The 23,749-nt window shown below is 51.6% G+C and overlaps 2 protein-coding genes across 3 annotated transcripts in view; one reads left to right on the forward strand and one right to left on the reverse strand.

Annotated features, from left to right (window-relative positions):
- Positions 1 to 202: 202 nt before the first annotated feature.
- LOC115647630 overlaps positions 203 to 23,749 on the forward strand; it is a 35,423-nt gene continuing 11,876 nt past the window's right edge. Inside the window, exons 1-5 of the mRNA XM_030554329.1 lie at positions 203 to 319; positions 601 to 769; positions 3,247 to 3,361; positions 4,718 to 5,391; positions 16,293 to 17,130. Of these exons, the coding sequence (XP_030410189.1) occupies positions 752 to 769; positions 3,247 to 3,361; positions 4,718 to 5,391; positions 16,293 to 17,130 (1,645 nt within the window). The 5' untranslated portion in view covers positions 203 to 319; positions 601 to 751. The remainder of the gene's footprint in view (positions 320 to 600; positions 770 to 3,246; positions 3,362 to 4,717; positions 5,392 to 16,292; positions 17,131 to 23,749) is intronic.
- Positions 12,209 to 21,073, reverse strand: LOC115647738 (zinc finger protein 501-like). Of its 2 annotated transcripts, none has more exons than XM_030554488.1 (4): positions 20,737 to 21,073; positions 19,032 to 19,135; positions 16,147 to 17,290; positions 12,209 to 12,644 (listed from the first exon to the last, which is right to left on the reverse strand). In XM_030554488.1, exons 2-4 carry the CDS (start codon positions 19,099 to 19,101, stop codon positions 12,590 to 12,592), a joined length of 1,269 nt encoding a protein of 422 aa, XP_030410348.1. In that variant the 5' UTR covers positions 19,102 to 19,135; positions 20,737 to 21,073; the 3' UTR covers positions 12,209 to 12,589. The 2 variants fall into 2 exon arrangements, with proteins under 2 accessions (XP_030410348.1, XP_030410347.1); XM_030554487.1 differs by having other exon boundaries at positions 16,147 to 17,293.

Raw genomic sequence — 23,749 nt, forward strand, 5'->3', positions numbered from 1 at the left:
ACTTGGGTATCCGCTATCATGGTAATAGGGAGTAAAGGCATGGGCAGGCACTATTTCTTCGCTTGATAAAGGTGCCATCCTTCCCCCTTCCCTTCTGCGTGTTAAGGATAGATAAGCATTGCAGCTGCATAAGGAATGTGGTTGTCTGAAGGATCCTGTGTGTATGAAGACGTGTTATCTTCCTCCCTCCCTTCCTCTCCCAGCTATATAAACGAGCTATATAAACGAGCTTGGGGTCATGGCCCCTTCTCCCTACCCAGTGAACGGCTGATTAAGGGAACCTGTGGCTACAGTTACTGCAAAGAAATGTATCTTCAAGGTAAAAATGTCTGTAGCCTACGCTTAATGCTGTAAGCAGTAAAGGGGGGGATAATTATATTCAGTATATAGCTTTTAATATTCATTAGATGGGCATTCATATTATTAAATAAGGGTTTTGAGGGTGTTGTAGTAAATGTGGGTACTTGCAGATTAATTTAGATAAAAGCATGTCATGTGATTAACTCGGGGCTTACTCGACAACTGGGTCGAAGGGAACAAGTAAGGGAATAAAGAAATCTGCCTCTGGGTCAGCCTGCTCCTTCCTTCCATCCCCAACAGTAACCGGCTCCTCTTCAGATCATGGGGAAGCTGCTACGTGGAACCAGGGGAGCACCTTGGAAAGCCAGCTCTTATGGTCTTCCAGGCACGGCGTAGCCGTAGAGAAACAAGAGAACCCAGACCTTCTCCAAGGATACAGAAGAGAAGATGAATGAGAACCAGCAACAAGGTAGGGTAGGGGTAGGCAACCTATGGCATGTGGCACATGAGCTGATTTTTAGTGGCACTCACACTGCCCGGGTCCTGGCCACTGGTCCGGGGGGGCTCTGTATTTTAATTTCATTTTAAATGAAGCTTCTTAAACATTTTTAAAACCTTGTTTACTTTATATACAACAATAGATTGGTTATATATTATAGACTTATAGAAAGAGACCTTCTAAAAACGTTAAAATGTATTACTGGCACACGAAACCTTAAATCAGAGTGAATAAATTAAGACTCGCCCCCCCCCCCACTTCTGAAAGGTTGCCCCTGAGGCAGGACAAAAGTGGGCCAAATTCTCTGTTAGTGTAAATCAGCTGTAGCTCCGCTGAAGTTAACAGCGCTATGGGTGAGTTACACCAGCTAGGGATCAGGCCCCTACTGATTTCAATGGAGCTGTGGCCGATTTATACCCGCTGGGGCTACGGCCCCACGGATTTCAGCGCCGCTGGTGGCTGATTTACAGCAGCTGGGGGCTCTGGCCCCATCGAGTTCAATGGCGCTATAGCAGATTTCCACCCGCCGGGGCTCTGGCCCTGCGGATTTCATTATCGCCCCTTAGTACAGCGCCGTGCGCCAGAGGCTGAAGCGCGCTGTGCCCGCGCTAGGCGGGCGCTGTGCCCGCGGGACGCGCTCCCCCCCACCCCTGGGCGCTGCGCACGGGGGGCAGCCCCCGAGCCTCGGCGGGTCCCCGGGCTGCGCGCAGGCTTCCGACCATAGAGCGGCAGCCTCCGCCCGCTGCTGGAGCTCACAGGCCGGGGGGGAGCGAATTGAGCAGGGACCTTCCTGTTCCCAGCCTCCTCCGGCTCGCTGCAGCCCGCAGCCCCCGGGGAGCCTCATCCTGCAGCCCCCGCGCGCCGGCCGGGAGAGCGCCCCGAAGCCGAGAGCCCGGGCCCGTCCGCTGCGGTGAGCCGGGGCCGGGCAGGCGCAGGGACAGGCTGCCCCGGGGGAGGGAAGCGCCAGCCCGGGAGGCGAGAAATTGCTGCCCCTGGAGCCTGGAGGGCGGGGAACAAGGCCAAGGCGGCTGCACCCCCGCCCCTCCAGCCCCTTGCAAGGGCGCGGGGGAGGCGGCACGGCCTAAGGGGCCAGCAGGCTACCGAGGGGCTTGCAACGCGCCCGCCCCCGGGGCCTGGAGGATCCGAGCAACCGAGTCTGCTGGGCGTGTGCCCGGACCTGCTGGGCTTCCCAGGGGAGAGAAGGGTTATAGGGACGGTGGCCACCTTGGCAGCTGGGCTCCAAACCCCAGTGCCCCGTGCCAAGGTGGGGGCACCCAGGAGTGTGCCCTTTTTTGGTTAGTGGTTAGCTGCACTGTAGTGCAGCCGTGGATTAGTGGGGTGCTGGGGAGCAGGGGCTGGGATCCCTGGATGGTGGGGGGAGAGTGGCTGCAGGGGAGCAGGGGCTGGGATCCCTGGATGGTGGGGGGAGAGTCGCTGTAGGGGAGGGGATCCTGGATTGTGGGGGGAGGAAGGGGCTGCAGGGGAGGGGATCCTGGATTGTGGGGGAGGAAGGGGCTGCAGGGGAGGGGATCCTGGATTGTGGGGGGAGGAAGGGGCTGCTGGGGAGCAGGGGCTGGGGTCCCTGGATGGTGGGGGGAGAGTGGCTGCAGGGGAGCAGGGGCTGGGATCCCTGGATGGTGGGGGGAGAGTGGCTGTAAGGGAGGGGATCCTGGATTGTGGGGGGAGGAAGGGGCTGCAGGGGAGGAGGTCCCTGGATGGTGGGGGGAGAGTGGCTGTAGGAGAGGAGATCCTGGATTGTGGGGGGAGGGAGGGAGGGGCTGCTGGGGAGCAGGAGTTGGGATTCTGGATGGGGGGTGCTGCAGGGGAGCAGAGGGAGGGATCTGGGGTTACTGCAGGGGAGCAGGGGCTGGGATCCAGGATCTGGGGTTAGTCGCTGGTGAACCTTAGCTTAGTTCTCTCCCATGGTATTATTCCGATTACTTTATATTACATTACCACCTAGGGGCTCCAGCCAGGATCAGGGCCCCATCATGCCAGGTGCTACGCAGACGCGGCGCAAGGCAGAGTCCCTGCCCTGAAAAGCTCATGGGCTAAAGACAAAAAAGTTGGGAGGGGAAACTGAGGCACAGAGCAGGGCGGTTACTAGCCCAAGTCACCCAGCAAGCTCATGGCAGGGCCAGGAATAGCCCGAGACCATGATTAATTGATTTTGCTGGTTTGTTTCCCCAGAAAGAGCAAGAGGCTTGATTCAGGACAGAGGCTGGTTCTGAGCCTTGTGCATGGAGGTCCTTCCCCTGAGCTCGCCACCCTCTGCCCTTCAAGTATCCTAGGATCCTGAAGAATTTCCCTGCACCGTATCCGATCTGCTGGGATTCCCCATCCTGTAGGGGTACAGGGGGGGACACATTGTAACAAAGCCTCAGTGACTGGTTATCAAACCCTGTTCTCACCTGCCTATTTGCCTTGTGTCTTTTGTTTGGGCTCAGGATTTCCTGGTTCCTGAGCTTCACGTGATAGTCTGGATGGAACAAGAGGGAGAGCCACGTGTCCGGGATTCCCAAGACTTGAGGGAAGCGGAGCTGCCAGGAGGCACCTGTGCAGGTAAGGGAGATGTCAAAGCAGCCCCTGGACATCAGCCTGCAAGAGAGAGAGAGGAAATCCCAACACAGCTGTTGCAAGCAATAAAAGGGTGGCTTTGTCTCCCACTAGCGGCTGCAATGTGTATTGCGGTATGCCTCTGCGCTAACGGGCCTGATTCTTTAGAGCAGGCTGTGTAGGGGCTTCTGTTTTAAGAGCCAGTGTGGCCTAGTGGATAGAGCAGTTGTCTGGGCTTGAGAAGATCTAGCTGCTATTCCTGGCTCTGCTACTGAGCTTCTGGGTGACCCTGGGCAAGTCACCGCGCCTCAGTTACTCCAGCTGTAAAAGGGGTAATAATACTGACCCGTTTGGTAAAGTGCTTTGAGGGAATAAGTGCTGTGTAGGAGTTAGGTATTATCCAGCACCCTGCAGCTCCAGCTAAGTGTCTTCCAACAAGCTGCTTCTCATCTAGTTCAATACTACGGGCACCATTTCTCTCCCCATGGCAGGTGTCAGTTCTAAGCTTCATTGACTTCCAATTCTATCCTCTCTCTGCACCCAGCTGTTCTGGAGGTGATCCCAGGGTCCCAGCGACCAAGTCTAGGGGGAGCTGGGGGAGGGATAGCTCAGTGGTTTGAGCAATGGCCTGCTAAACCCAGGCTTGTGAGTTCAGTCCTTGAGGGAGCCATTTAGGGAACTGGGGTAAAAATCTATCAGGGGATTGGTCCTGCTTTGAGCAGAGGGTTGGACTAGATGACCTCCTGAGGTCCTTTCCAAACCTGATATTCTATGCTGGATATTTACAACAATCTCTCTCCAGTTTATTACTTGTAATGATTCCCCCAAACAAGCAGAGGGTCCCCTAGTGGGAGGTGTTGTACAAAAGGGAGAGGCAGTCTATGGTACTGATACGGCTCCCATCACCGTGACACGGCCGTTAGCAGTCATCCTCCCAGGCAGAGCAGGGCCGTCCCCCCCCAGCGTACACGTGGGAACAGAGAGCCTGAGGACTTGTACACAGTCACACGGGTAGTGGAGGAGGAAGTTGTACTGAGGTTTCCTGGATGCTAGCAAATGCGCTAACCATTGGGCCACCTTCCTTCTCCAGCACCCCCCTCCCCTGAAGAGTTTATAATGGCCCATTGCCTCCTGGTATCCAGTGAGAATTAGGCACCTAAATACGTGTGAGGATCTGGGTCCAATTAGACAAAAGGTGGGAGGAGAAACAGAAACACAGAGAGGGAAAGTGCCCTGCCCAAAGTGGTGGCAGAGGCACTAATAGAAGCCATGTCTCCAAGGTTCGGTCCAGCACTGCCCACTAGTCTGCACAGCCTTCTCTGTGTTCAGCCTGGGACTGGATTCTCTCTCTCTTTGTTCCAGCCGCCGATGGAAGTGCGAGTGAGAACGAGGGGGAAACGCCCCAAGAGGGAGGCGCTGAACCGCAAGAGCCCGTCTCTGAAAGCCTCAGGGAGGCTGTCTCGCAGAGTCCCAATCTGGAGAAAGCTTGCGAGAGTCAGGGCCGGCCGGAAAGGCAGCGGAGAAAGACCCCAGGCAAGAGGCTGGTTAAATCCGCCACCCAGTGCGAGAAAGGCTTCCGGAAACTCAAGGACATCCTGGTGCTGCGACGATCCCATTCCCGGCTGAGACCCACCATCTGCAGCGAGTGCGGCAAAGGCTTCAGCCGGAGCTCCGACCTCATCCGGCACCAGATCACCCACACGGGCGAAAAACCCTACACCTGTGCTGACTGCGGCAAAGGCTTCAGCCAGAACTCCAATCTGGTGACCCACCAGCGCATCCACACCGGTGAGAAGCCCTACCAGTGCAGGGACTGCGAGAAACGCTTCAGCGAGAGCTCCGCCCTCATCCAGCACCAGCGCACCCACACTGGTGAGAAACCCTACAAGTGCGGGGAGTGCGGGAAGCGCTTCAGCGTCAGCTCCAACCTCATCCGCCACCGCCGGACCCACACGGACGAGAAGCCCTACATATGCATCGAATGCGGCGAGAGCTTCCGCCACAAGTCGCAACTGAGACGGCACCAGAAGCTGCATGTGGCATAGAAGGCGGGGGGGGAGGGGGATAGATCGGATACAGAACAGGTGGTAGGGTGGGGTGCGGGAGGGCAGTTGTGAGATGGGGGATTCCTTGCAGGGAGGGGACGGGGGGTGGCATGGATGGCTTGGGGGACGCTCTGTTGCTTAGGGACAGCTGGCGGTGGGATTAGATGGGAGACAGTTCCTATTTACTTACGCTCTTTTGACCAAGGTTGGAGGCCTAGGTGAGTTGGGTGCGTGATTCCTGTTATATTGTCAGAGAATTTTGGAAATGCCAAAAAGATTTAAGAGCTTACGTCTGGTTGAACGACAATGGAGCTTATGGCTCTTTAAGCCCCATCGACTTTGCTCCTAAATCCCTCAGGTGACTTTGAAAATCACACCCTGGAGGGGTGCTTAACTCCCTTTGGCGCCTTTGAAAAATCTAAGCCTCAGTTTCCCCAGAGAGACTTCCCACCCAGGGGCTGTCACTGCCTTATTGGTGAAACTGAACAATGCCGAGCCGTCCCGAGAATGAAATCAACGAGGCGGCGCAAACTGCACCGACAAAGCAGCAGCGAGAGGGCATCGGGAGCACCCGGCAGCGGCGAGCGGCAGACCCGAAGGAGAGGGGTATGCTGACATTGCAAAGAATGCCAGGATCCTGGGATCCATGATGGAGATTCCTAGCATCCACCCAAAGGTGGGAATTCAACGTAAGACTAGAGAGTCAATCACCAGGCTAAAGTCAGAGCCATGGCTGGATCAAGAGCACGAGTGTCTATGTAGCATATTGAGCAGCTGTTCATAGTGTTTATTTAGATACACTCTAGCATTAGCACCACATAGCACTAGGTCCTGGCATATGCTCAACTGTGTTTTAAGTCCCACTGAAGTAAGAGAGAAGCCGCCGTCCCAATCTCCTAACAGTTTAGTTTAACAGCCCTGATTCAGGCACGTACGGGCTATTGTCACATCTCCTCTCTCTCAAGGTGCATGTAACAGCTCCGTTCCAATGCCAGCCTTCTCAGATGGTCCACGCACTGTCCCAAAACGTCACTGAGCAGTGGGAGGCTGATGAGCATGGCTCTGAAGGAACAGCAGAGCAAGGGAAAAGAACGTGTTTTGAGGGAGGCCTTTCAAACAAGATCTGAAATCCAAGGAAGAAAGATGTTTGTTGGTATGTTTTGTTTTGTTTTTCTTTTTCGGAAAGACAAATCTTTGCATAAGGCAAATGCTCTTGAAGTGATATCCAAAGACATTCTCAGGATCCACCTAGTGAAGAGAAACCTTCAAAGGTTCTCTCCTCTTCTGAAGCCATTCCAAAGAATGGAAGGTGTATCTGTGGCCTGAAAAGAGCAGGAAGCAGCTGGAGACTGAGGTTTTGAATATGGCTTGGAGAATGGACAGAGATCTCTCTTGACCAGAGCTGAAGGTCCACGTGAACATAGAGAGGAAGCTGATGGAGAATGATGGAAACAGCACAAGCCAAGAGCAATCACCATTGTATAGTGCAGTGTTTCAAAAACACGTGAAAGCTGAGCCCCTATATTAGCAAAATGAAATCAGTTGTGCCCCCCTGCCCACCACCACCACTATGTGTTGTTAGAAGCTGTACCCAAGATGAGCAGTGAATTGTTGATCTTCATCATCTGACCCAGCCTTGCCTCACATGCTTCAGTGAGCATCGAAATAGCTCACAACACTGGTATTTAAAGCATCGCCATTGGCCTCTGAGCTAGTGCCTGTTGAAATGAACTGGGCGTGGAGCTTTTGTTTCAGGCTCTCTGCAAACTCAGGTAGGTGTTGCTGCTGCATCAGCTTCCAAGGTTTTCTTCGCAACCATAACAGCTAATGACCAGGTGAAAGCTGAGAATCTAGAGAAGAGTTACAAGGTCCGCCCGCCCTTTCCGCCTACTAATTCTTCACACGTCCCATTTGGGACATACACTTCTCTCTTTGGGAAACACTGATAGGCTGGATTCTCTATGGAGGTAAAATCCAGGCTGAAAAGGAAGGTTGATGAACATGTGAATGATGTGAAAATAGATCTTACCCAAGATGGAAGCAGAAGCTCATAAAACTGCACATGTTTGTCTCCACCACCCCTCTGTTCAGGTGAATGGTGATGATCTTCAGCTTAGTAAAGACCTGCCATCATTAGAGCAGAAAAGTAGGTCCACCTGCTGAGATGAGGCTGAAGGAAGTGGAATGGAGGATTAGCTGATGGAGAGAGATTGCAAGTGGAGAGAGCAGGAGCTGATGCCAGGGATGAGGGGTCCTTGAACATCACTTCAATCCAGTGGACGAAAAGTGGCAGAATCAGGGCCCCCAGCTGCAGACGGAGGGTAGGGAGAGCAGTCCTGGAAGGCAGAGAAGCAAAGAGGACTGCGGAGCAAGGAGCAAAGACCAAATTTTTAGTAAGACTCTCTCCAGTAAAGCAATAGTTCTCAAAGTTTTGTACTGGTAACCCCTTTCACATGGCAAGCCTCTGAGTGTGACCCCCCCCCCGTTATAAATTAAAAACATTTTATATATATATATATATATATATATTTAACACCATTAGAAATGCTGGGTACAAAGCGGTGTTTGGGGTGGAGGCTAACATCTCGTAACCCCCCGTGTAATAACCTCATGACCCCCTGAGGGGTCCCAACCCCTAGTTTGAGACCCTCTGGTGTAAAGGGAGCCATAAGAAATCCAAGGAAGAGTAGCAGCAAAGGCACCGATCTGATGATGGACTTTGCAGAGCAGAAGGCTGGGAAGTCATAGATTCAGATTTTAAAGTCAGAAGGGACCAACCTGAACCTCCTGTCTGACCTTCTGCATGACACAGGCCAGAGAAATTCCAAACAAATGAGGATCTGGGTGTAGGAACATGCAGTGGCCGCAGCAAAACCAAAGTAGCCCAAGTGATGGGACAAGTCAAGGAAGATCGCTAGGAATGCTGAGACCTGCTGTAAATATTTAAACAAGGACGAGTCCTTTGAAAAAGGGCTGGAACTGAAGAAAAATAACATTTTTTTCCTTTTTTTTTAAATAAAAGGTAGAGTCTTTTCATGAGATGAATGTTCTTAAGATGGTCTCTGGGAAATCTGGAGACCATCACAGTGAGTGAAGAGGAACCTTCAAAGGTTCTTGGATCTCACTGAGCTACTCAGGATAGCTACTCAATCTGAACTAGCTCACATCCAAACTCAGTGGCATCTATCAAAGCAAAAAGAAATCCATAGGATCCAAGCACAAAATGACAAGCAAGTTGAGAAGCTCCTGGGGGATAAAATTAAAGGAGTTTCTTGGAGATTTAGAAGAAGACACAGGCAGGGGAAAACCCCAACTCTAGGAAACCCGTGAAACAAGACTGCATAAGTAGAGAACGGTGCGGTCCTTAAACATCAGCCTTTGATGACTACCGTCATAGCCACGTGCCCTGGAGAAAACTGGAATTTGATCATGAAAACAACCACCGGAATCCAAGATTTTAACTGTCCAAAAACCCAACAAAACATCAATTGCCTCGTGAACCAAAGTTCTGAAATGGAGACTCTAGCTGAAACTTTGGAGGATGGACAAAATCACTAGCAGAAGAGACTCTAATTCTGATGGCAAGGGATACCGACGCTGTATCGAACTGGTACCTGTTTGGTGAAAGATCGTGATCTTGAACGAGGGTATTTCCCACATGCACATATGTATATCACTGTAATAGAAACAGATTTTTTTTATGTCTAAGGCAAACTTAGCTTAGAGAACTATAAAATACAGTGTCAGTGTACATAGGATTTAAGAGTAGCATGGTTAACTATATAGCTAGGGTAGAATAGGTTCATAGGTAGATACAAAGTAACATGGGGATGAGAAGTTCTTCAGTGGAAACCCTGAACTCTGGAGGTTCAAATCCCAATCCAAACTATCCAAAGACTCCTCTCCAGTTCAGAGTAGAGCCAGTTAGTTTAAGGCCGGGAAGCTGAGTGAGGGGCCTGATTCCAATGAGAATCAGGCCCCAACTCCCTTATGCACTTACTGCCAATCCCAGCATCTGATGAGGAGTGACTGCAGCAGAGGCTAGAATAGGTTTGGGTTTGGTTTAAGCTGATTAGACCTTATGTACATACCTTGCTTTGAGCTACATTGCTTGCAAAGTGTTGCGTCCGCCCTGTACTGATATAAGTGTGTAACGGAGCATCCCAGGGTGCCAAGCTGCAGCTGGGCATTCTGGGAATTTTTGCAATAGATTGTGGGATACTTGCCAGTGGCTAACGCGATCGTGGGACGTGGGGTCAAACTCCCATGATCCTTCCTTCCAAAACCCATAATTAATCTGGTTCCCACTAACCATGCTCTGGACAAAATTGAATTAAGAGTGTCCACATGGGATTGCACCGTGTCAGTCTATGTATAGGCAGCCAACCCCCATCTCCACTCCATACTCCTCTAATTTCAAGAGGATCTTTTGTGGAGGGGATGGAGCAGCAGAAGCTGGCCTGTTCTTTAATGAGAGAAGGAAAACTAGGACAAGCGTAGTCGCATTTATATGCTAGGCACTTCTGCAGTGTCTGGGTATCTTTTTTTTTTCTTTTTTTTTCCAATGAGCAGCAGGTTACTCGCATCCGTGGTCTTCGAGAGCAACCGCCAGCCACGGCTGGAGGAAAGAGGAGCCTCCATTTCCATTGCTCCCAGCCGGCAGCTGGGGTCAGTTTAAAACTCTCTTGTGAAGAGTTTGCTGCTGTTGTGAGCAGGGCAGTTGGTATGCTACTCAGTAACATCCATTGCACCATCCTGTGCCTGAGTCTTGCCCTGGAAGCCGGGATAAAACTGCAGACAAACAGCTGCTGGTAGATGTTGAATAACTTGTAGGATTTCACTTCAATAAACTAGTGGCTACTGTTTTTTTTATTAAAAACAAAACAAAACCTGTTCCATGGGGTCTGGTTTCATTCTTGTCTTTGCCCCGAGTGATCACAAATCATGAGCTCCCCCCCCCCCCCCAAAAGCATCAGTTTGGCCTAAAAATCTTGAGATATAAAAACCAATAATAAATTGTACCTGTGCTTTTAATTTGCTGTCAGGGCGTATGGGGTCCTGCTTACCAGCTTTTCTCCACAACCACGAGAGCTAGACACTGACTTTTGAAATGGAGACAGCCTCATGACTTGTGGAGGTGGGGCTTTAAGGAAAATAACTCTTGTGAGACTAGGTGCCACTGAGCTCTCTTGGGATGAGATTTTTGCAGAAAAGGCTGTGAGGATTTGAGTCCAAATTCCCCTTCATTCTTATAGGAGTGGGGTCTCCAGATCTGTTCATATGACTTCAGAATCTCAGGTCTGGTCTACACTGGACAGGTCGACATAAATGTGTTCCTCAGGGGGGTGAAAAATTCACCCTCCTGAGTGGCATAGTTAAGCCAACCTAAGTCCTGTGTAGACAGCGCTAGGTCAAGGGAAAGAATTCTCAGGGAGGGGGATTACGTACGCCAATGGGGGAACCCTCCCCTCAGAGTAGGTACTGTCTACACTGAACCACTGCAGCAGTGCAGCTGTAACGTTTTAAGTGTAGAGAAGCCCTCACCCTGGCTGTGTGGCTGGAAGCCAGCGCTGCAGCAGCACCTGTACGCTCCCATCCACCAGATCACAGAGAAGTTTGGGTTTTGCTTTCCCTGTTCCTCTGCATTATAGCTTCTGTGAGAGCTGCCACACGGGGGATTGAACCAGGGACGCCAGCGCGAAAAGCAGGAGCTGCTCTGGCATGAGCTAAAGAGTTGTGAGTCCCTGCCTAGCTCTGTAATGGACACGCATCCTCTGTGGAGCAGAGACTGGGTGAGACGTGCAACCTACTCAGGGCCGGCTCCAGGCACCAGCCGACGAAGTAGGTTCTTGGGGCGGGGCGGTGCTCGTGGTTGGTTTGTTTTTTTGGTTCGGTGGGGCGGCGCTGAAGGGGTTTTTTGTTTGTTTTTGTTTCAGCCGGGCAGCGCTCGGAGGGAGGGGATGTTTTGGCGGTGCTTGGGGAGGCAGGAGCTTGGGTGCCGCAGAGTTTGGGGAGGCGGGGGCTTTGGTGGTGCCACACTCGAGAGGGGCAGGGGTTTTGGCAGTGCGGCGATCGGGGGTTTTGGCGGCGTGGCGCTAAGGGAGCACAGGAGTTTCAGGGGGACCAGGGTTTCAGCGGTGCGGTGTGGTGCTCGGGGGGCAGGGGTTTCGGCGGTGTGGCACTCGGGGGAGTGGGGGTTCGGAGGTGCGGCGCTCGCAGGAGGGGGTGTTATGGCGGGGTGGCGCACTTTTTTTTTTTTTTTTTTGCTTGGGGTGGCAAAAAAATTAGAGCCGGCCCTGAACACACTTCAGGGGGTTACACCTCTGCCGTTATCTGCTGCCCTCACATATTACAAAGTCAAGCACCTTCCTCCTCTCTCCCGGAGAGGGGGATTTGGAGTTCAGCCCTTTTCTTCCTGTCCCTGTCACGCAGGGCTCTTGCTGGAACCTGCCACAAAGAGCACGGGGGGGGGGGAGGAGGGGCAGGACTGGACGTAGTTAGTGGAAAACGTGCAAAGGGAAAAAAACAGGAAAGAGGGAGAAAGAACCCCCGTATCAGCTCAGTTCTCCATCACGGCACGTCTCGCCTTATGCCTCGTAGGTGGGAAATGAGTAGCTTTCCGGGGCACAGCTGATTGGGCGGCCAAAACCGCAGCTCATTTGGTCAGTAAATGAAACGCCGTCTGTGATCCCTGTCGCAGCCCCCCCTGGCAAGCAGTGCGGCTGCATCTCCAGTTAGCGGCAGGGCCAGCTACGCTCGGGAGCAGACACCGGCCCATTTAACATCAGGATGCTGGATCCCAGCCCCGATGACGACCCCACTGGGTGTGTCGTGGTGCTGCCCCATAACCCTCCTCTCTTAGTGCCACACCGCAGACCCACGCATGCAAGAGGAAAGACGAAGAACTGGGCCAGTTTTCACGCTGGGTCTGTTTCCTTTGCTTTTCACCCCTCGCCTCCGCCATCTCTGCAGGTGGCAGCAGCTTGCAGAGGTGTTGGGCGACCAGTCAGTCCAGCGCTGTAGTTGATTTTTTTTTTTTAAATGCCAGGAATATTACCTCACGCAGTCTTTCTGTTTAAGTCCCTGTGGCCTGCTGCTTTAAATCAGTCATTAGAAGAGAAGCTGATTTAACCCACACTCAGAGCGTGGGCTGGTGCCTTCTAGGGGTAACTGGGAGGTTACATGGTCTTTACATCTGCGACACTGTTTCCGCAGCCCAAGGTATGTCACAGGCCGGAGTAGCCCTGCAGAGATACAGACAAGAGTAACAATTCTTTAGATGTTTAAAAATTCAGCCTGCAGGTATAATTAGTAACGATCTGGAATACGTCATTTTCCACAAGACCCTCCTGTTTGCTTGGCAGGATTTTGACCTGTATTCTTCAGCCACATCAGTCAGCGACGTCTAGTTAAGGTTGCCTGATGCTTCTCATTATAAGAACCTGTTTTCAGTTGCTTATAACTTTACCAAACTTAAACCTTGTGAGCTGAAATTTCCCGAGCTGCTAAGATGAGCCAATGATTACTTACTTGCACTGTTAAAAAAAACTGCCTTATTTCTAGTCTGAATTTGTTTCGCTTCAACTTCCAGCCTCTGGCTCCTGTTATGTAGTTGTTTGCTCGATTGAATAGCTGGCTATTGTCAGATTTTGTTCCCTAGGTAGGTACAGCTGGACTGTTAAGCTATGTTAAGCTAACCAGATCAAGCTCCTTGAGTCTTCACCATAAGGCATGTTTTCTAAACCTCTAAGTCTTCTCACAGCTCATCTCTAAACCAGCTCCAATTTATCAACAGCCGTCTTGAACTGTGGAGAGCAGAACTGGACCCAGGATTCCAGCAGCATGCACCAGAGGGTTGACAACTTTGTAATATTTAAAAAACGGACACTCCATCAGGAGTGCTGGAACCTCCCCTGCCCCACCTCTTCCCCCAAGGCCCTGGCCCCATTCACTCCTCTTCCCCAAGACCCCCTCACTCGCAGCTTTTCCCCTCTCCTCTCCCTCAGTCCGGGTGGGACTTCCCTGCAGAGCCGAGGCAGGGAGCTGCAGCTGCCCAACACAGGTAGGAGGTGGCCCCAGCTGAGTAGGGGCTGACGCGGGTAGGGTGACCAGATGTCCTGATTTTATAGGGACAGTCCCGATTTGGGGGGTCTTTTTCTTATATAGGCTCCTATTACCCCCCACCCTAGTCCCTATTTTTCACACTTGCTGTCTGGTCACCCTGGCTGCAGGTCCCTGCCCGCAGTAACTGGACTTTAGGTGTCCGGTCAGTAGCTCTGACTGGACACTGTCAGGCCCCTTTTTGATGGGACTTTCTGGTTGAAAACCAGACATCTGGCCGCCCTCTCGCACCAGTGCCAAACACAGAGGTAAAACACCACGACTGTTCCTACTGAAAATTCCTCTGTTTATGCATCCAAGGATTGTATTAGCCCTTTTGGTCACAGCACTGCATTATCCACCACAATCCCCAAAGCCTTTTCAGACTCACTGCTTCCCGGAAATGAGTCCCCCATCCTGTAACTATGGCCAACGGTCTTTGTTCACACGTTTACATATAGCCCTACTATAATGCACATTGTCTGCTGGCATTCAGCTTACCAAGCAATCCAGCTCCCTCTGTATCAGTAACCTGTCTCCTTCATTATTTGCCATTCCCCGCAGAGTGTGTGTCATCTGCAGATATCATCAGCGATGCTTTGACGTTTTCTTCCAAGGCATTGGTAAAAACGTGACACAGCTTAGGGCCAAGACTCGATCCCTGCGGGACGCCACTGGAACTAGACTCAGCTGATGATGATGATTCTCTGTTTACAGCTGCATTTGCAGACCGATCAATTACCCAGTGTTTAATCCATGTAATGTGGGCCATGGTCATTTTATAGCAGGGGGTCTCAAACTTTTGTACTGGTGACCCCTTTCACAGCAAGCCACTGAGTGCGACCCCCTCCCCTTATAAAATATATTGAAAAGTGTTTTTAATTAACACTATAATAAACCCTATTGCTGGAGGTGAAGCGGGGTTTGGGGTGGAGGCTGACAGCTCGCGACCCCCTCAGGGGTCCCGACCCCAAGTTTGAGAACCCCCATTTTATAGCATTCAAATTTTTCTAATCAAAATGTCGTGCACTGCCAACTCAGACGCCTTCCAGAGGTCTAAGTCACTTACATTAACTCTGTTACCTTCATCAGTCAGACGTATAGCCTCCTCGAAAATATACAACACGTTAGTTTGACACGATCTATTGTCCATAAATCCATGTTGATGGGCATTAATTATATGACCCTCCTTTAACTTGTTAATCTAGTCCCATATCAGCCACTCCATTATCTCTGTTTCAGGGACTCCCTGCAACACCCCCCTTCACATCCTCCCCCAGGCCAGGGGCTCTAAGCATCCCTCATGACACCCCCATGCCAGGGGCTCCATGTGCCCCCTATTTCCCCCTCTCCTCCATGCCAGGGGCTCTATGTGCCCCTTATTTCCCCCTCTCCCCCATGCCAGGGGCTCTGGGTTAATGGATGTTCTCCATTAACCTCCCTGCCGTCAGGAGCTCTGTGTGTTCCTGTCATAGCATTCCTTCCCAGTTCTGGACCTTAGCGTCCAAAATATGGATACTAGCATGAGTTTCCCTAAGCTTAATTACCAGCTTAGGTCTGATATGCTGCCACCAATCAGGAATTTTCCAGGGCCTGATACCCTTTGGTCCCCCCAAAACCTTCCCTGGGGACCCCAAGAACCCAGATCCCTTGGGTTCTTAAAACAAGGAGAAATAAGCCATTCCCCCACCTCTCCCCTCCCAGAATTTCCCTCCCTGAGCTATTCTGAGAGATACTGATCTAACCTCTTAAATCACCATACAGAGAAGCATCTCCCTTCCCTTCCACAAAGAGGCAAACAGATTCAAGGAAAACAGAGAGAGATTTTCTCTCTCCCTCCTTCTGTCTCCCCCACCCGTCCTGGTGAGTTATCCCAATCCCCTGGAATAACACAAGGGAAACAGAAGAAAAAATCAATCAGGTTCTCTAAAAAGAAATCTTTTAATAAAAGAAGGGAAAAAGTAAAGAATTATCTCTGTAACTTCAAGATGTCAATATACAGGGTCCTATAGCTTACAGATACCAGAAAGAGACTTTCCCCCCCAGTACCAATACAAATCAAAATATTCCCAGCAACGACACATATAAAAGTTAACCAGCCAGATCCACAATTGCAAATAGAGTAAAACAATTAAAAAGCCTAAACCGCCTGGTTTTTACCTTCTATTTGAAAAGAAACTTAGAGAGGCTGTAGTAATGTCTGGTCTCTCTCAGACCACCCCCCCTGCCCCCCCCCCCCAGAGAAGAACAAAGAACAAAGAAGTCACACCCAAACTTCCCTCCACCCGAATTTAAAGTATCTTGTCTTCTGATTGGTCTTCTGATCAGGTGTCCAGTTTCCTGCTTGTAACCCTTTACAGGTATAAAAGATATTAACCCTTAACACTCTGTTTATGATAGTTCCCTATTTATCTCTCCCCCCTCCAGGGATTCTGTGTGCCCCCCCATCTCTCCCTTCCCCTTGCCAGGAGCTTGGTGTGCCCCCCATTCTCCCTTTACACACCAGGGTCTCTGTTATGCCCCCCATTAGCTCTGCCCCCATGCCAGAGCTTCTCTGTCCCCCCCACCTCAGCGCTGTCCACACATTTTACCCTGGATCAAGGCTCAACCACCACTGCGGTCGTCGCCTCCCACCCCAATGCTTATGTATTGGTGCTCCCCGGCCGCGCGCTCCCCCGCCGGGCACTGCTCTTGCCCGGTGCCTCCTTCTCCGAACCCCCATCTTCTCCTGACCGGGGCGCCTCCCCTGCCTGCTCCCTCTCCCGCTGGTGCGTGCGGCGGTGCCGGATCAGCGTGGCGCTCTGGCTGAAGATGCGGCCGCACTCGATGCAGGCGAAGGGCTTCTCGCCGGTGTGGATGCGGCAGTGGGCAGCCAGGTGGCCCTGCTGACTGAAGCGCCTGCCGCACTCCTCACAGCGGTAGGGCCGCTCGCCGGTGTGGATGCGCTGGTGCAGGATGACGGAGCAGCTCTTGCCGAAGGTTTTGCCGCACTGCTCGCAGCGGTAGGGCCGCTCGCCGGTGTGCGAGCGCTGGTGCTTGACGAGGTTGGATCTCTGGGTGAAAGCTTGGCCACATTCCAGGCAGCGGAAGGGCCGCTCGCCGGTGTGGGTGCGCTGGTGGCGGATCAGGGAGGAGCTCTCCGCGAAGCCTTTGCCGCACTGGGCGCACCGGAAAGGTTTGTGGCCCTGGTGGCTTCTGCGGTGTTTGAGGAGGTTGCAGGTCTTGTTGAACCTCTTCCCGCACTCGGGGCACTGGTGGGGCCGCTGGCCCCCGTGGATCTTCCAGTGGGTGCGCAGGTTCTGGCTCTGGGAGAAGCTCTTCCCACACTGGGTGCAGAGGAAGGGACGCTCGCCCGTGTGGACCCGCTGGTGGGCCAGGAAGTTCTGGCTCTGGGCAAAGGCCTTGCCGCATTCATCGCACCGGTAAGGCTTCTGACCCAGCGGGATGCAACGGTGACGCAGCAAGCTCGAGCTCAGCCTGAAGGTTTTCCCGCAGGCGGCGCAGGTGCTGGGACGCCGGGATGCCGGTGGGTCTGGGACATCCCGCTCAGTGAGGTTTTCCCCAGCCGCCCGCCGACTCTGCAGGGTGACAGCCCGTCTGGGTCGCCTGGCCCCCAGTGGGGTGGTGGAGGTAAGGTGATCGTGCTCCACAGGGTTTCCTCCTGTCCCAGGCTGGATCTGCTGTGAGACGTCCCCTCCAGCTCTCTCTGCTGACGCCTCGCATGACTCTGCTTTCCCAGCGCCCTCCTGCAGTGGGGTCTCCTCTTTAATTTGGCTCAGGATCTGTTGATCTGCTGGCATGAAAAGGAGACTCCAGACATGGCTACATTGCTCTTTAAAGTACTGACATGTTCCCTGAAACTACAATCCCCCTCCCCCACTCCTGATGACCCCAGGGTAACTTCCCCACCCCAGCCTACCTAAGGTATTTACTATGGTCCCCATCACCTCTGTATCTGAGCACCTCACACTCTTTAATGCATTTATCCTCACAACCCCTGGTGAGACAGGGCAGCGCTATTACAGCATTGTACAGATAGGGAAACTGAGGCACCGAGACTAAGGGTATATCTGCAGAGCAATAAAAGACCCACGGCACAGCTACGGCTGGACTTGGGCTTGCGGCACTCAGGCTGTGGGGCTAAAAACTGCAGTGTAGATGGTCAGACATGGGTTGGTTGCAGCCTGACTCTGAATCCCCACAAGGAGGTTGGCTCTCGGTGCTCAGACTCCAGCCTGAGTTCGAACGTCTACACTACAATTTTTAGCCCTGCAGCCTGAGCCCAGCAAGCCCGAGACAATTGACCCAGGCTCTGAGACTCGGTGGAATGGATATTTTATTGTCAAGGGTACATTTATTCTGCAATGTAATCTTGAGTGCATACTCAGGCTTGAGCTGAACCCCCACTTCCATCTACACACAATTCTGTCAGACTCAAGCCTGGGCCCCAGGACCCCACTGAGGGATGGGTTTGAGCCTGTGGGTCCAGCTGGGACTCTGGCCAAAACTCCATCGTTTCGCAGTGAGGACGCAGCTAGACCCTCAGACCCTGAGTCGGTCAATCCTATCCCACAATCCCACGGGCCAGGGCTCTTTGACCTTGCTATCCTAAAAGTAGCCAATTGACTCCCAGGAAATGGAAGCAATCCTCTGGTTCAAATACAGCAGCTCAGCACTGAACGCTTCCATTTCATTCTGACCCCTGAGCGGCAAACTCCATGGACCGCCTCCTGCGTTTGCAATCACCACCAAGCAGAAGAAATGCTTTGCCGAGTGTGCTGCTCCCAGGAACACAGCCAGATTTTGGAAAATCTCTGGTGCAAGGCGAGCATACGGTTCGGTTTTAGTAAGAGCACCAGGAATGCCCACGCCCACCAGGAGATAGCGAAAAATGGAGTCACTGGACCACAGACCACTGCCTTTCACTGCTAAATTAAAGAGACCTTGAGTATACTGCATTTTCTCCCTGGGATGGTACTTTAGACATTGTAATCAAGTCACATCTGGCTCTTCTGTTTGTTAAGCTGAACAGACCAGCTCTGTCAGTCTCTCACAGTAAAGCATTTTATCCAGCCAGCAAATCATTTTTGTGACTCTTCTCTGCACCCTCTCCAATCGTCCAAAGTCTGTTAAAATGTGGACACCAGCACTGGATGCAGTATTCCAGTACCAGTCTCCCCAATGCCATATACGCAGGTAAATTTACCTCCCTACCAACTCCCTACTCCAAAGCAATTTTTCCAGCCCTCAAATCACTGTTACTTGTGAACTTCCTGCAAATACTCAGACAAGCATTCACTATTCACAGTGGGTGAAATTCACTGCAATCCAGAGGCTCACTCAAGACCCATTGAGCTACTAGGGCTGAAGGGGGAATTAAGTAGTCCATAGACCCAGTGCTGGCCGCCTCGCGCACACAAGAGCTCCAGAAAAGCAAATGATGGTAGATGAAGCCTAACTGCCACTTGGGATCCTCCAGAAACAATCCAAACACTTTCCCCCCACTCCCTCTAGTTCTGATTATTCATTACCTTTGCAGGCGTCTCTTTGATTCAGCCATTCGCTGGGGTCCGGGACACAGGGTTCTTTCTTGCATTCCATGCGAGAGATGGTGTCAGGATTAGGATCACACAAACTGCAAAAGGAGGGTGGGAGAAAATAGGAGCCGCTGTGACTTGTTAAATATCTGCAGAGCAGCGGCTTATATATTTATTTAGACTGAAGATAACAAAGACGCCTATTGAAGGCAGAGCTGGCTGACAAAATAGATTTTTTGGTTCTCTGGCCATTCTAATCAATCAATCAATCAATTCAGTTTTGGTTGGACACTTTTTTCTAAATTTTTGACAAACTGAAAATATGATCACTGCAGGTTGACCAAAGTGGGGGGGTTTTCAAGCATTTTTTAATGTTTTTGATTGCTTGAATTAAATTCAAGAAAATGTTGATAAATTGAAACCTTTTGTTTTGAAAAGGTCAAAAGGAAATTTTGTTTTTAATTTTTTTTTTGACAAACAATTTGGCAAAATCGACACAAAATTGTGAAAAGTTTTGGTGTTGCCAATTCTGCATTTTTCACTAGAAATCGGCTGAAAAATTCACCCAACTCTACCAGAAGGCTCTAGGCGCCCTAATATAATTAATTGTATAATAAGAACAGTGAAATTAAAACCTCACCAGTGTTTAAATAATCGATTCTACAGAAATTGGGCCAGCCAGTCACCTTCCCCCTTTGTGATCCAGATCTATCTATTGGCTCTCAGGCTTTGCAATACTGCAACCCACATTACCACCGCCACCATCTAGCCATACAGGGTAGTCATGAGTCTCTCTGTTCTGATTGCATCCCCTCTGGGGTTGAGCACAGCTGCTGCTCCATAAGGAGCTGTCAGGCCATGAGCAGTTGCTCCAGGGTGCATGTAGCCCTAATAACAATGTATGATGTGTTTGGCTCTGTGAATGGTCCACAGAGGATAACTCCCTGCTATTAATAACAATTAGCAGAGTTACACCTTCAGCTTGAGTGACTGCAGTTCAGTCCTGTGATGCACATGATCATATGTTCAAATCCTGCTAATAAGCAAGGAGAGGAGTTGCTATAACAACATATTTGCCATGGCTGCTTTTTGCACTTCTGGGAGGCAGCATGGTCTAGTGGCTGAATCCCAGGCATCCTGAGTTCCACTCCCAGCCCTGCTACCGAACTGTTGTGCGTGACCTTAGGCAAATCACTTCCCTGCTCGTGCTTCAGTTTCCCTTCCCACCCTTTGCCTGTCTTGTCACTTTAGGAGGTGCTCTTTTTGGGACCAAGACCCTGAGCTCAGGGCTGTATTGTAATACACAATCATTTCTGCCTACGTCCTTTTTCACCAGGATCCTGCAGTTTCTGCAGCTGCAGCATCTTCCACCGGGGCATCTCAGAGCCTTTACCAATCCCACACCACCACCCAGTGTGAGGGCGACGTTACCATCCCTGCGTGGCTGGTGGGGAAACTGAGGCACGGAAAGACTGGCTGGAGGGAACGACAGGGCTGCAGGCTGCGCAGCCCGCCCCCACGTGTTCTCTCCTCTTCAGACAGCTGGCTCTCCTTTCTCCTTCCCCCAGCTGCCACCCAGGCGCCATATTCCGTTTCTCTCTGGCTGCTTCCTCCAGGCAGCAGCCCTCCCCTCTTCCTTTGCTTTCCCCCTCCCCTAGGGCTGCCTCCCCCTGGATCGGATCCTCTCCGCCCCACTCACCGCTCCTGCTGGGGGATGCTTGAGTGTCTTGGGCTCCCCGGGCAGAGGGGCGTCCCGACCGGAGCTGGAGGATCCACGCAGCAGAGCTCAGGCACCACCAGGATTCAGGCAACAGGAAGGTCCTTGCTGAATTAAATCCTCTCCTGCCCTGCACTGTATTTCCTCATCCCCACCGGGGGAGCTGGAGGATCTGAGATCTCTGGGGGTTTAATCCTTCTAGGGCGGAGTGGTGTTGGAACTGGATGAAATACAATGGCCAGACTGGGAGATCTAATGGTCCCTGCTGCCTTTAAGCTACGAAACCTGGATCCGTTGGGGGAAGGAGGTCAGGGTCTGTGCCAGCCTCCCAAGCCAGGCCCCTGTTTCTGTTTGCCCGTCGGAAACTTTAAAAGCATAGAAACAGGAAGTTAAAGAGAAAGCCCTTCACGTAGAGCAAGGGAGATTTAGGCTAAATATCAGGGGAAACTGATTAAGTGGCAGTTCTAGCAACATATTTTTTCCTGAAACCCCACTGTGAAAAAAACAAATATTGTTACTTTTGTTTTTACCCACAATCTTTCCTTTATTGGCATTTTGATGGGATTTTTAGGGCATTATCAGCTCCTGCAATTTCGTCCCAGGCCACATGCTATTTGGTGGTTTTCTTAAAGCCCCAGCTCCTGGAGTCCTGTTATTTTGGGAGAGTCTCTGCTTTTGTTTTTTAAAGGTACGTTCCTAGGCCTGAGGGTTGCAGAGAAAAGCTGGAAAAAAGGATGCCTAAAGGATAAAAGAACCTGCAAAAAAAAAATGTTATCTCATGATTTTTCAGGCCTGAACCATGATTTTTGAACACATGGATTTGGCAGTGCTGATTTCACAAAACAGAGGTTTATCCTGTGCTTAAAGTGACCTGGAAAAAAAGGATAGGGAATTCTAGCAGGACCTACGAGAAGTTGACTGGTCAGACAGTGCTTAAAGTGTGCCCCTTAGTGACCTGGTTTGGGGTTTGTGACCCCTGGCAAACCCTTCCCTACCCACGCACCTACTTTAACCACTGTTTTCAACGCTCCTGTGAAGCAGAACCCTCTACTTCCAGCTTGAAAGGAAGGATGGTGTAGTGGTTAGAGCAGTAGCTTAGGCCTGAGAAAACCTGCGATCAATTCCCCACTCTGCCATAGACTCCCTGTATGACCTTGAGCAAGTCCCTTAGCCTCTCTGTGCCTCCAGTTCCCCACCTGTAAAACACCAACAATAGCCGTGCTTTCCAGAAGAGGTGGGAAGATCATTGCAGAGTGTGCCGTGCCCCAGTACTATGCCAGTGGGGGCCAATACCAATACCTGAGTCAGAAACTGATCTCACAAGCCCTTAGGCTTGTGCTTAACTTTATGACAACGAGTCATGGTATTAAACTCAACCACAGTTAGGCTGCTGCATTCCCTCATCTGGTGCCTCTTGTCTTAATACATAGATGGACAGGGATCATCTCTTTGTTTTGTGTTCATACAGCACCTTGCACAGTGGGGTCGTGGTCCACGACTGGGCCTTCTACTCATTACCATGATACACCTAATAAATAACGTACAGTGCCCAGCATAATGTGGCCTTGGTTCCTGACCAGGACTCCTAGGTGCTGCCATAATGCACCTAATAGCTAGTGCAGTCCTGGCCTATGAAGGGGCTCCTGCACCCTATGGTAATACAAATAAAAAAAAACAACTCAATTAAAAGAAATTCTTTGCAAATTGAGGGCCTTAACTAGCCTATTGCTCCCACCTGCACCATAATATAGTTCCGGGATAAGGTGTTTAAAGCGTTATTGCATTTGCATGTGGAAATTATTAGGTCAGATTTCAAACCATTTTTTTTTAAATCCCCAGTGTTTGGGGTGGTGGCATTTTTTCCTGGCTAGAAAAGTGTTTTACCTCCGCTCCCTCGCGCTAACAACCCCCTGCCCCACTTTCGCTAAATCTTCTCTAAGAAATTCACCCTTGGGCCAAGCCCGGCCCTGGCAAATGTCAACCCAAGGAGTGTGCAAATTCTATGCAACCGGAATAGGGACTTTCAGTGGAAACAGGCAGGAGTTTTAACGCTAGGGGGTTGCTTCACGATCCAGCGATGATGTAAGCTGCTCTGCAGATTTCACGCCCCACCTTAGGCGCGCCCCAGCCCCGCTTTATCCCACAGTAAATAGTTAATTCCCCCAACCAGTGACTTAAGGGATCTGCCCCAAGAGCTGCCAGTCCCAGCGATCAGAGGCAGCACAGCCGGGGGGACTGGATTGAGGAGGGACCTTCCTGTTCCCAGCCACCCATTTAACCCTGCGGTCTGCTGGGAGCTCCTGGATCCCCAGCCCCAGTGGAGACACCCTGAATCGATTGTTCTCCCCAGCTGGAGCGGTGAGTTGGGAAGGCGCAGGGAGAGGCAGCCCCGGGGAGGGGCAGAAACCAGCAGCAGAGGCGAGGCAAGGCAAGGCGTGGCTGGGATGGGGGGGATCGGAGCCAAGAACGGGGAGCGGGAGCCGGAGCCTAGCGCGTTGCTGGGGATGGAGAGAGGGGACGATCCAGGCTGCGGGGAGGGGGGCTGCGGCTGCAGATACCCCGGCTCACCAGCCCCCCTGGCTTTGAGATCGGTGGGTGGCTGTCACCTGGGACCAACCAGACCCAGCCGCACCTTGCTGGGGATGATTCACCGTAGCGTTGTTCGCCTTGCAATCAGTTACTGCAGGCGGAAGAAATTCTTTGGTCTTATAAAACTCAGAGTGATTGTTTAAACGGGTTACGGTAACGCCTAGCGGGTCCAACGGAGAGCAGGGCTGGGTGGGCCCCGCATGGGCAGTCCCTGCCCCAAAGAGCCCTAAACAGAGCAAGGGTGGAGGGGAAATCGAGGCACGGGGGGAGGGTGACTTGCCCAAGGTCAAGCAGGAGTTCAGTGGCAGGGAGGGGGCTAGAGCCTGTATCTCCAGTGTCTTGGATGCTGATTATATGCGAATGCAAAGCCCTGGCTGCTTGCAAGTGAACTGTAAAGGGCTTAAAA

Source organism: Gopherus evgoodei, chromosome 3 (assembly GCF_007399415.2).
Source record: "Gopherus evgoodei ecotype Sinaloan lineage chromosome 3, rGopEvg1_v1.p, whole genome shotgun sequence".
Classification (NCBI taxonomy): Eukaryota; Metazoa; Chordata; order Testudines; family Testudinidae; genus Gopherus; species Gopherus evgoodei.